The sequence below is a fragment of the Kryptolebias marmoratus genome, linkage group LG9 (genome assembly GCF_001649575.2).
Source record: "Kryptolebias marmoratus isolate JLee-2015 linkage group LG9, ASM164957v2, whole genome shotgun sequence".
Classification (NCBI taxonomy): Eukaryota; Metazoa; Chordata; class Actinopteri; order Cyprinodontiformes; family Rivulidae; genus Kryptolebias; species Kryptolebias marmoratus.
In genome coordinates, this window is record NC_051438.1 from 23,985,025 (window position 1) to 23,997,172 (window position 12,148).

A 12,148-nucleotide genomic window follows, 5' to 3' on the forward strand; every position below is an offset into this window, starting at 1 on the left:
GTATTTCAAGTTTTGTGAAAGGGTGATCCGTTTTACAAGAAAAGGGAGAATCCCTGACCATGCAAGCAAGAAAGGGAAGCAAACCCGAAAACGAAGTCTTCATTTTGGCTTAGCTCCATGCATGTAGATCACTAACAGTCCCAGACAGACAGACAGACAGACAGCTGCCGTCCAAGTAACTGTGAGCAAAATGTGTCCTCACAGAGGATTTATTCCATGTCAAATCAGTTCGGCATCTAAGGCAACTGCAGAATTGATTGATTTTTGTGCGTTGGGCTATCCCTGCTGCAGTCTCTCTTGCTCACTGTCCCGTGGGCCAGGGGGAGCAGATGGCCAAGAGAGAGAGGGATGAAGGGAGGCAGTTTAGACATGGAAATAGAGGGATAAGAACGGGCTAATGGTGAGACACACAGAGAACAAAAGAGCCAGAGAGGAGCATCGGCCGGGGAGGAGTTGAGAAAGAGACTTTCCAATGTATTAACAGATGCATATTCATGTCAGATGTAATTATGGTGGAGAAACAAAGACTTATTAGCTGTGTGACATTCTCATCTCCTCCTCCTGGCTGCTGTTTGCTCAGATTATTACCTTCAGGACAAATCTAACACCCAACCTGAGCTGGCAAAGAAAGAAATATGACATCTGAATAATTCATGCAAGAAAATTTCAATTTTCTCCCACAGCGTTATCTTTATTTAACATTTCTCATTGACTGGAGACACTGAGTCACTTGCTAAAAAGTGATCTGCTCATATTAAGTCGTCTACATCAAGGTCACTCAAGGCAAAAGCATTTCATTTCACGTTTTGACAGAACAATTTAATAATAGGAATTACGGTTCTGTTCCAGGCTCTGGATCATTTAGCTTAGCTCACCAAAAAGAGACGGCTCTTTCAGCTCCTGAGCCAAATGATCTGGATCCCAGAAAAGAGCCCTAAACCCCATTGTTTAAATGTTACACATGTGGCCAGTTTTAACCTTCGTTCTTCTTCTTCTGATGTGTTCTGGTCCAGGTGAGCACCTGCGACTCTGTCCTCAGGATTATACCTGCTGCTCCAGTCAGATGGAGGAGACTCTGTCCTTCCAGAGCGAAAAGGATTTTCTCAAAGCCATCGAGGACAACAGCCAGTTCCTGTTGACCACCTTCACCCAGAGACACCGCAAGTTTGATGGTGAGAGATGAAGTTATTAGGTACTACTCATTTTATTCTCCGTTTTTAAGGATTTAACAGCAAACGATGACATCAAAACCTAATTAGAACATCTAAGCACACAGTTCCACTCAGATGTTGAAATATGTGGGCTTCTAAATCCGTTTCAAGAATAGATCGGTTCAAGTTGGCGAACTTTATCAACAAAACTTCACAAGCGAAGCAACAAAGACCCAGATTTGCTGACTAATCCACTTTTAAAAACAGCGGAGCCTTTAATTAGACACTTTTTCGCCCTGTTAAACCAGATATTTTCAAAAGCACTTCCTGTTGTAAATTGAAAATACTGAAGCCCAACCTGAAGTAACCACGATGACATCACCATGACATCTGTTCTCCAGAGCCGGAGAGGTTTTTTTTTTTTTTTGTTCCACAGGCTGAGGAGCTCCAACCACTGCCTGTAAACTGACCTTCATGAATAAAATGAGTTAATTGCCCCTTTAAGCATCTGGAAACTGTAATGGCTTTAATGAGCGTTTGCATTTAAGAGGCTTTAGCCCTCATTAGATCCGATTCTGGTTTTATTGCTGCAGGGTTGCGTTGCTGCTTCACCATAGAGCTGAATTTACACATTCTCCTCCTACCTGCTTGGACCGTTATCACCTTTTTTTCCCTTCACACTTTTATATAATGTCTGCGATGAGTCATATAAAAACACTTAAGGTGTGGGAGACCGCATATGAGTCTTAAAGACGGATTTTGAAGCGAGTACATGTAAAACTGTGGAGGCTCTGGTGTCCCAGTAAGCTGGTAAGCTTAAAATGAAGAGGAGGGAGGGCTGATTGAGTGCCGTTACAGAAACCTGGCAAAGACGGAAAAGTAGGTGGTTGAGACATTCGTATTAATTTCTGCTCATTGGGTCTCTTTGCAGATTTCTTCAGAGAGCTTATAGACCTTTCTGAGAAGTCCATGAACCAGATGTTTACCAAGACCTACGGCCTGCTCTTCACTCAGAACGCACACGTCTTCCAGGAGCTGTTCGTGGAGCTTCGCAGATATTACTCTGGTTGGTTTAATCACGATGAGACTTCACCCCAGCCTCGTATCTTCAGCCGGTGCTTGTAAAGCAAAACTAGCAGGCTGATTCTGCCCTGTAAGAAAGTTAGAATAAGACGCTTCAACTGGCTTTCCGACAATTAGAAACAAAATGCATTTTCTTTAAAAGATAAGAACTGCAGAATAAAGTGAAATAAGTGTTTTTCTTGTTAAAGATAATAGTCTGAAAATAGCTGCGGTAATTTCTCGCTGAACTGCTGTGTTAGTAAATCCCGAGCCACCCTGGGCTGCAGCAAAGAAGCAGCTTTGTCTTTTTTGAGGAGCGCTAACATGCCAAGTGGAATTGGAGGAGGGGAAAAAAAAGAGAAAATTGGAATCCCACGGATGCCAGACTGTTTCTAATTCTATTCCATATCGCTCTGTTTTGGCATGACAGCCGTTCGCTGGCGAGTCCATTTGCAGGCTGTTGTTGCTTAGTCAACCTGTCTCTGTCAGCCAAACAGCATGTTTGGCTGATTTGAGGCCGTATCGTAGACTGCAGATTGTATAGTCACAGACGCTGACGAGCACCCAAACTGACAGCAGGGCACAGAAGAAAATATTTAGTGGTGTTTTGACATTTATGTTGTTAATTTAAAATACATTGTAAGCTTTAGTTAAGTTGTGCTGGTTTAGGATTCACATTATTGTTTTCCAGTTAGTTTTTTATTTTTCTGTAAAAAAAAAAAAAAAAAAAAAAATCTAAACTACTTCTGAATAGTACGTGTTATTTCAGTCATTCTTGTATCAAAATGTTCGTCTCATTTTGGAGATTGATGCCACAAACCTTAGCTTTTGTAACTTTTATGCATTTACAAATATTTCCCCATAGAAATACACTGAAGTCTTTTCAGTTCATTCAACTTTCTTTGAAATCTGCTTCAACGTACTTACTTTATTTTAGTCCTTTTATGTTACTTTTAGCTTTTAGCTAGCCTTTTGATACTTTTAGCCTGACTTTTACAAGTCTTAACTAGTGTTTTGCTCTTCTTAGCTTTATCAACCCAGTTTCAGCTTCTTCAGCAAATTTCAGCAGTTGTTCAGCTCCCAGCATTCACACTGCATGTTCAGTTTCATTACATTGGATTATTTTGCATCAGCTTTGACACTGACTTGTTTCTTCTCCGATTTAATAAAAAAGTAGCTAGCAGTGAATTTGTCCTTTTCCCAGACTACATTTAAATCAACCTGAGCTGATGTCTGGTAAACCTCTCTAGCCTGTATTTTGTGTAGCTAAGCAGAAAAAAGTAATGGTCAGGTACTTGCAAAAGGTCATTCTTTCTACATTTTTCTGCATGACAAAGCGCGAAGCTTTATGCAAACCCTTCTTCAGTCAGAGTGAAGACTATAAATGCAAGCGTAGGTTGTTTTTCCTTTATACACACATATATTTCAACTCGCCTGTTTTGTGTTTTTTGTCCACAGGGGGCAGTGTGAGCCTGTCAGAGGTGCTCTCAGATTTCTGGTCCAGGCTGGTGGAGCGGGTCTTCTCTTTGGTCAACCCTCAGTATCAGTTCAGCGAGGACTACCTGGAGTGTGTCAGCAAACACGCCGAACAGCTGCAGCCGTTTGGGGATGTTCCCCGCAAACTCCGAGTACAAGTGTGTCTATAATTAAAGCTGACATCCAAAGTGATAGAAATGAAAAGTTTGAACACGTCTTCCAGCAGAATGAGAGTGGGATGTAACGCGTGACTCATGAACTGTAACATTTGGTTTTATGTGCAGGTGTCGAGGGCGTTCATCGCAGCCAGAGCGCTCTCTCAGGGCTTGGCTACTGGCCGGGATATTGTGAACAAAGCCACAAAGGTGACTGGCTTCCTTTTTCTACTAAATCTGGATAAAAGATCTTTAATCTCAGATTATATTTTCTGTTGGGCTGAGAAGGACTCTGGCAGTTTAAAATAGAAACACGTGCTCTCACTGACAGGATGAAGTGATGCAAGATTATATTTATATTAATATATGCTGTTTACTTATTGCAACTCGGGAAACAAAAACTATCTCTCTTGAGACTATATAAATTATTCATATTTATTATTTGAGCAATTCTCAGTATTTCTAATCAGTCAAGATGTGCGAGGAAAACTGAATCATAGTCAACCAGAAGATTACATGAGAAAGCCTAACTTATTAGTTTCTCCTTTAAACCAACCAGTTGCTAAATGAGTTTTTATAAATGACTCTGTCCTTTCTAACCTTCAGAGTGGAACCTTTTCTAACAGTGGATGTCTGTCCCTGTTTATTCACAGTATTAACAGTCCTGTTTGCTCTGTCTCCAGCTGACTGTGGACTCGGAGTGTGTGCGTGGCCTGATGCGTCAGTGGTACTGCCCCCTGTGTCGAGGCCTGCCCTCCCTGCGGCCCTGCCACTCTCTGTGCCTTAACGTCATGAAGGCCTGTTTAGCCAACCAGGCTGACATGGATACAGAGTGGAACAATTTCATTGGTGAGTGAGGGGGGGGAAAAATTCAAGATTTGTTTGTGTTTAGAGGCGGCACCACAAATGATCGTTAATGAAACGGTAAATATTGTAACCAACATGACTTTAATCCTGCATAATTAGAAATTAGACTTATCATGAATGGGTAATTTAAAAGCTAATTTTTTACCATCTTTAATTCCGATGAGAAGCTGGTCATTTTAATTTGTAGTATTAATGGAGATTGATTAATGCTTGAAGACATTTTTCCTCTCCAGATGTTTTTTTTTCTTTCTAAAAATTGCTTACAGCTATGCTTTTACAATAATGAGATGACGTTGCCAGGTTGGCTGTGTCCTGCTGGACTGTTTGGCTTCCCCCAGCTATATTTTAGGTTTCTAATTGATGGAGATTAAGCATTTCAGCTGAACCAGATGCAACTTAATACACTCAGTTACAGTGAATTTGATCCCTCGGCATGAAAAATGTCATCACCCAAATTACTTTCAGCAGCTTTTTGAGTTATCATCGTAATTAAACTGGACAAAAATCTGAAACTAGGCTTTTTTTATTGTGCCCTTGACACTCATTATTTTCAATTTCATTTGCTTTACTGACATCTGAGGGTCAAAAACTCACCTGCTATAAAAAAATGAGGCTCTTGACGTCAGTGTCTCTTTATTCATTGCTGTGCACAGAATTTTATATAACAAAAAGGTTACGGGAGTGAAGTTACTTGAACAATAAGAGACATCAGCATTTAAACATTGTAATCAACACTCAGTTGAAAAGTAATTTTAAGTTCAGTGATCAAAATTTTTCTAACAAACATGTTTTTCTTTTTATGTGGAGGGTTTTTTCTTAGTTTTCATCACTCAAATAGTATAAAAATACTAATTTTAGCTTTCATGTTTTTCTTTTCTTTATTATTACTTCTGCCACGGAGGTTATGTTTTCTTTTTAATTAAATTTCAGCTTACTAAAAACTCTCCTAAAGAGATGTGAATGAAGGTGTAGGTTCCACCAAAGCACTGAGCTATATCGTTCTTACATTTGTTAGACTGTAGGAAAGATAAATCACAAAATGCTCATTTTTTTCCATGCATTCCCAAACTAAGAGAAGTCTGCTGCTGGAGTCGTAACAAACGTGTCCCTCTCTCTGACAGACGCTCTGTACATGGTTTCCGAGAAGCTTGAAGGTCCGTTTAACTTCGAGCTTGCTGCTGACTCCATCTCTGTAAAAGTGTCAGAGGCCATCATGCACATGCAGGAAAACAGCGTCAGCATCTCCAGTAAGGTAAGGAAGAGGTCTCCAGCAGGTGATTCAACAACACAAAACTGCACTTTGGTGCGTGTGATGTTTGATGCTTTTCTTAAGCCTTAAAATAAATATGTTTCAAATGCTGAAGCCTTGAAAACCCTTTAAACAATTGTGTTTTGTTATTAATCTAGTCAAAGCTTTAATCTGAATTCTAATTTAATTGTAGTCTTCCGAATGCATGCAGTAAAAATAACAGGGATTGTTCAATGAGAACAGCCTCCCTGGGGATAAAGAGACGCTCCTGGTCTGTGCTGACAGGAAGAGGAAATTTGCTCTTCTCTCTATTTTCATATTTTCTAACTTGACTAAATTTGCTGTACAGTTTTCAAATAGACTTATTTTAACTTTGTTGGATGCTGGATTATGACAGAGAAACCCATCTGATTTATTGTTATTTGACTCAGGTGTTTCAGGGTTGTGGAAACCCCAGGCCAGCTCCAGCACGGTCCAAACGCTCGCCTAAAGAGACGGGGGGCAACCGGAGACCCTTCCGCACCTACAGCCCTGAGGAGAAACCCACCACCGCCGCAGGCACCAACCTGGACCGACTGGTGAGGGGAAAACACGGCAGAACAAATCCCAAAGTGTTCAATTTTCCTCGACGCTCACCAACCAAACACCTGCAGTTTGGTGCTCTTAGTGACCTCCTGACCAGGTCACCTTTGTGAAAGAGATTTAAATCTCAATGGGTTTTTAATCTGTGAAATAAAGCTAATGACATTAAACGTTGCTGAGAATATATTAGACATTTAGAGCTTTTTTTTTCTCCTTTTAACATTGAACAGATGAAATGAGCTGGTGTAAAACAAACAAACAATCAAAGGATTAAGCTGAAAGATGCTAAAATCCTCTGAAGTTTAGAGAAACTGAAACTTCAAAATACTTTAATCAGGCACACACAGATAATGATTCATATACGATAGAAGAGTTTATTAATATACTAAACCAGAAGTAGAGAAAAGGGCAGAGCATAAAAGTCTGTGTATCTATTTATAAGAGAGAAAAGTTGTGCAGTTTAGGAACTGAACCAGAAGTGGTGTCATGTCAGGTTTTTTTTCCTGCCCACCATCAACACCACAGCATCTATGTTCATCCTACAGCCAGTCATACAAACGAGGATACTTCAGAATCGGGCCTGACTCATAAACATTTTCCTTCCACCTCCACGCAGGTTACCGAGCTGAAGGAACGACTGCGGCCCATGCGAGGCTTCTGGGTGTCCCTCCCACACACCATCTGCAACGATGAGAAGATGGCTGCCGACGTCACTAATGAAGACCGCTGCTGGAACGGGCAGACCCGTGGGAGGTGAGCGAGATCAAAGAAAATGGCTGAAGGTGTAGGAGGCTGGTGGAGAGGGGGGCGTTTAGGAATCGCCAGAGGAGAAGTGAGTGAGGCAATAAAAAGGTGCAGAGGTGGAAAGAGGCAGCAGATGGCGCAAAGTTCAGTAACTTTAGCCTCTACCAGTCACCCACGTGCTCTCTGCATGACGCTGCTTGGTTTTAGGCAAACGGATACAGCCAACGTTGTGTACAAGGGGTGATGTATTAAAACACAGCAGAGTCTTGTGTTTGTGTGAGAGACACAGAAAACCAAAGAAAATAAACTGGCAGCTTACATTAAAACATACCAAGATTAATAAATTTATCTGTACAGTATAAAGGACTGGAGCTAGACATGCTTGAATCAGATTTTATGCTTCTATATTTAAATAAGTAAAAGTAATTACATATAACGCATCAATGTTCTTTCCTAAAACTCAATTGAATATTTACATTATGTGTTGTCACAGAACATGAGTTAAACTCAGTTAAACAGGAATTTTCACAGCAAAGACAGAAAATTTCTTGATTAATTTATCAAAGCATTGCTGCTGAAGTTGATGCTTTATCAGCAGTACTCAAGCTATTACAGAAAAATAATTGTTTTTCTTATTCCCTGCTGAGATTCAGTGGCGGACAGTAAACTACTCCCTCTGAAAAACCTTTTTAAATGATGCAGCGACGGTGATAAATGTCTTTATGTGCTGTCTGTGTGAATGTTTCCCTGTATGCTCGCTCAGGTACTTGATGAGTGTGACCGGTGACGGGCTCCTCAGCCAGATCAACAACCCAGAGGTGGAGGTGGACGTCACCCGTCCTGATATGAGGATCAGACAGCTGATCATGGAGCTCAGAGTGGTGACCAACAAACTGAGACATGCTTACAGTGGACAGGACATGGACTTCATGGACAGTGAGTTTATTCTTACAACATGTTTAAATGTGAAAGGGAGCTTTAAACAATACATCACATGTTATGATATATTTATTTATGCGTATCTATATTTTAATTTGGAATATAATGTTGATTGTTTCAGGCGAGGAAGGCAGCGGCTCAGGAGGTGAAGATCACGGGGAGAGGTACAGTGATGATTGGCCAGGTTATGGGCCTTACTCTCCGCCTTACAGTAAATCCCCACGTAACCCTGTCTCCAGTCCTGCAAAGCCTCCCCGAAGCCGAGACAGAAACGGGTCCAAGTGGAACAGAAACAACGGACGGGTTAGATCCACAGCCAGCCTGCACACCTTGACCCTGGTTCCATTCGCGTTTCTGCCTTTTGTGATCACTGCTGCCCCCATGTGGAGATAGCTGCTCATTACAATCTGAGGGTTTCAGGAGTCTTCTGTTATGCTGCAGTCCTAAGCACATCATAAAGAAAAAAGCCATTCCATTTGGGTACACCAGCAAAAAAGGAAATAAAAAAAAAACAAACTAAATTAGCAATAATCAACAACCTCTTTACCGCACAGAATTAATCGAGATAAAATCCCCACATGAACAAAAACAGACATTCCCAGACACTGATGATTAGTAACAAACCCTAATAAGCACAGCTATGTTTGAAGTGCCATTTGTGAGAGTTTGACCTATTGGAGTTTGATGTTGGCTGTTATTCTGGAAGTTTGGAGCGAAAGTAATTTTTTCACATCCTGTTAGCAGCTCGTCTGAGTGAAGGAGACGGTGGATCGTCTCACCTGTGAAGTAGAGAGTAGTTACGTGTTGTTTCAGCCAGCAGATGATTCAGTTCAAGAACATCTGCTTGATGATTTTCTTCCCATTTTAAAGAAAGAAAGTCATTTTGGTTCCTGTTATCTTGTGGGTTTTTTTTTGAGAGAAAGTTTGAGTTAAAGTCCAGAAAAAACAGCGAGTGAAAGTGTGATGATTTAAACCAAACAAGACGCTGATTTTTGAATGTAAAGGCTGAAACGTGTTTCTGTTGCTTTTATGTACTTTCCAAATATTTTTATGTATTTATTTTTAATATATTGTTGTTGATGTTTTATTGTTTGTTAGTTTCAAAGCACATAGATTTTTCTTTTTTAAGTGACTCTTTTTCTGATGGGGAAAAAGTTGTGGGTATTGTAACAATTTTATAATGCAGTTTTTTTTTAAAGGAGTTTATTATCTCTGGTGTGATCAGACTCAACCAGAGATAATGTGTCTCCATAATGGTTTTATTTGTTTTCAGTTCTGAGGTTTTACTGAACATGAAGTGTTCTACTTTAACTCAGTATCTCTGGATTTTCATCTGCTAGGGTTTTTTTTTTTAAATTAAAAAAAGAATATTCGAGAAGAAAAGCAAAGTTTTGGGGAAACAGTAAGTTTGACACTGTGGTAAAAAAGATTTCATTGAGAATACAGACTTTTTGCTTGGTTTCACTAACAGAAGGCTACAAAAGTTGCACACAAGCCTATAAAATTCACAATTTGACACACATGGTCTCCTTTAATACACAGAAGAACTTACGTTAACTCATGCAGTTTAAAGTTTGGATCTCCACAATCTCCAGTTTTTTAAATTTGAAAAAAATTCCCGGATGGGAAGTGAAACATCTTCTGCTACAGAACAGAAGTCCAGTCTCTTTGTTTTTAAAACAGTCTTATGGTGGAGTATTTCTTGGCAGAGATCAGTCACCAAGTAGAACAGCAACTTTTCTCTTTTTTTTGTGTTCATATCAACCTTTGTGTTTCCGCAGAAGTGGCGTTAATTTGTTTTTTCAAAGGGCTGTGAAGTCTACGTTGTTCCTTCTCAATAAATCAGTTGTTTCTTCATTTTCTGACATTACGTTAAGCTGAACTATTTATCTTGTTCAGACTCATAAAATGGGGATTTATTCCAAAATGCTCAGTTTTTTCAAACAGACACTGAAAGTTTGTTGTTTTGGCCTCTGAAGGGAACCGAGACTCTGAAATTACTAAGGAAAAATGTAAATGCTGCAAAAGAACACATTTGTTTTGTAGAGAACTGATATTTTTCTTGGGTTTAACAAAAAATGCTGCATATTGTTTCATTCTTAAATATATCCAATTTTGCCAAAAACGGAAGAGGTTTTTTTTTTTGGTAATATGTTGAAAATGTGCATTCACGTCTAAATTAACCCTTCAGTGATACGAGGAGTCAGGAATGATTGTTTGTTTGTTCAATCACAACTTGAGCCATGTACATAATTTTGCCACACAGTATTTTATTGCATTAACAAATGTTTTGCAGTATTTCAAACCCACTGGTGTAAATATGTGCTTTTGATGACCAACAGACAGACGGATTTCAGAAAAGTTCGACTTTTTCCCATCGGCCTTCTGTTTCCCCGACCAACATTCCCTTCTGGGTTTCTTGTTGCTGTAACTGGTTTTTGTTATCAAACAAGTGATGTTTTCTGCCTAATTAAACAAAAAAAAAACTTTTTTTGGCTTTTGATTGATTTTATCTTTAAGCAAAATCACAGTTAAATCACTACAATTTTCAGTGGTGCTTTTTTTATTTACAAGTAAAGTAATCTCAGACTTACATTAAATGCTGAACATGTTATGTATCATCATCATGTACCTTTTTAATTGTTGTGGCAAAAAGTGAAAGAGGGAGACCCAGCTTATATATATTGCTTCATGATGGAAGACGATGGTAAGAAGGTCTGTAGAAGAAAAGAGCGAGGAGTATTTGTACAGTTTGATAAAACTGCCCTGGTTAGAGGACTGGGTTTAGACAGAAGCATACAGACAGTTTTATCAGTGGAAAGATCATTTTCTTTAGTTACATTAAAGAATATGATAAAGACTTGTCAGAATTTATCTTTCATGTCAAATACAAGATAAAGACACGATTATCGAGGACCTTTCCAACCAGAAGCACAGCTCAGAGACCTCAGAGACGATTAGAACGATGTATGCAGCTCTAACCACTGCTCCACCCCCACACAGACTAACAGTTTAAAACAGATTAAACATAAATCTAAACATGCTACAATTAGCACACCTAATACACAAAAATGTACAAATTCACAAGATCTCGTTAAATAAAAACAAACAGAAAAAAGAAATTAAAAAAGAACATGTCCTTCACACCCTCACCTCTCTTATCTTTGAATTTATGAATAAAAAGAAAACAGAGCCACAGGTTAAATTTAATTTACTTTTCAAGTTGCAAAATAGGAAGAAGTCAATTATGTTTAATACACCAAGGCATAAAAATATATGTATTTAACAGTAACAGACATTGCATTTCAACATCATATTAAAAGTTAAACATACTAAAAAGAAAAAAAACAGTCAATTTTTTTTCTTGCTTATGCCATTTGTCCAAATATGGAGCCCTGACGAATGCATTTAGTTATTTCTAAATGTAGTAACGTAAAATAGAGTTTGAGTTACTTGCCTGTTTACAGAGGACAGTATGGTTGCTAATATGGTATGTGTTAGATCAGAATGGGTTACGATATAAGTGGCACAAACTTAAAAGAGTCGATGTCTGTGTGTTCTTAGGTTGTGTTTAGTTTAGTTAACATCTAATTGGTGTTAGACTGCATGTAATCTGTAGTGGATCGAGTGCATCATATGGGTTTGCAGTGAACCGTTGTAATATTTTTATGTCTCTGCCTGAAGTGGTATTTTGCTTTTATCTAAATAACATTCGGGTTGAATGTTATTTAGATAATTAATTATCCAACAACTAGTTAATTTACCAACAAGTCTTTAACTGTGATTATTCCTCTCATCATGGACAACAAGTCCTGTGAATTTGGAGACGTTTGTTCTTTTTTTGCAAAAGTTACCAGGGGGGAACCAAATATTTCAGCCGTCTGAAATAATCGGTTCCCCCTCTAAAACACAGGGCAAAAATA

General features: G+C 39.0%; 1 protein-coding gene across 2 annotated transcripts in view; it reads left to right on the top strand.

Annotated features, from left to right (window-relative positions):
• gpc2 (glypican 2) overlaps positions 1-10,715 on the top strand; it is a 12,264-nt gene extending 1,549 nt beyond the window's left edge. For both annotated transcript variants that reach the window (XM_017408449.3, XM_017408450.3), the window contains 10 exons: positions 1,014-1,172; positions 2,083-2,217; positions 3,672-3,847; positions 3,974-4,054; positions 4,528-4,693; positions 5,833-5,963; positions 6,392-6,538; positions 7,159-7,295; positions 8,050-8,222; positions 8,347-10,715. In XM_017408449.3, the coding sequence (XP_017263938.1) occupies positions 1,014-1,172; positions 2,083-2,217; positions 3,672-3,847; positions 3,974-4,054; positions 4,528-4,693; positions 5,833-5,963; positions 6,392-6,538; positions 7,159-7,295; positions 8,050-8,222; positions 8,347-8,618 (1,577 nt within the window). In that variant the 3' untranslated portion in view covers positions 8,619-10,715. The remainder of the gene's footprint in view (positions 1-1,013; positions 1,173-2,082; positions 2,218-3,671; positions 3,848-3,973; positions 4,055-4,527; positions 4,694-5,832; positions 5,964-6,391; positions 6,539-7,158; positions 7,296-8,049; positions 8,223-8,346) is intronic.
• Positions 10,716-12,148: the final 1,433 nt, after the last annotated feature.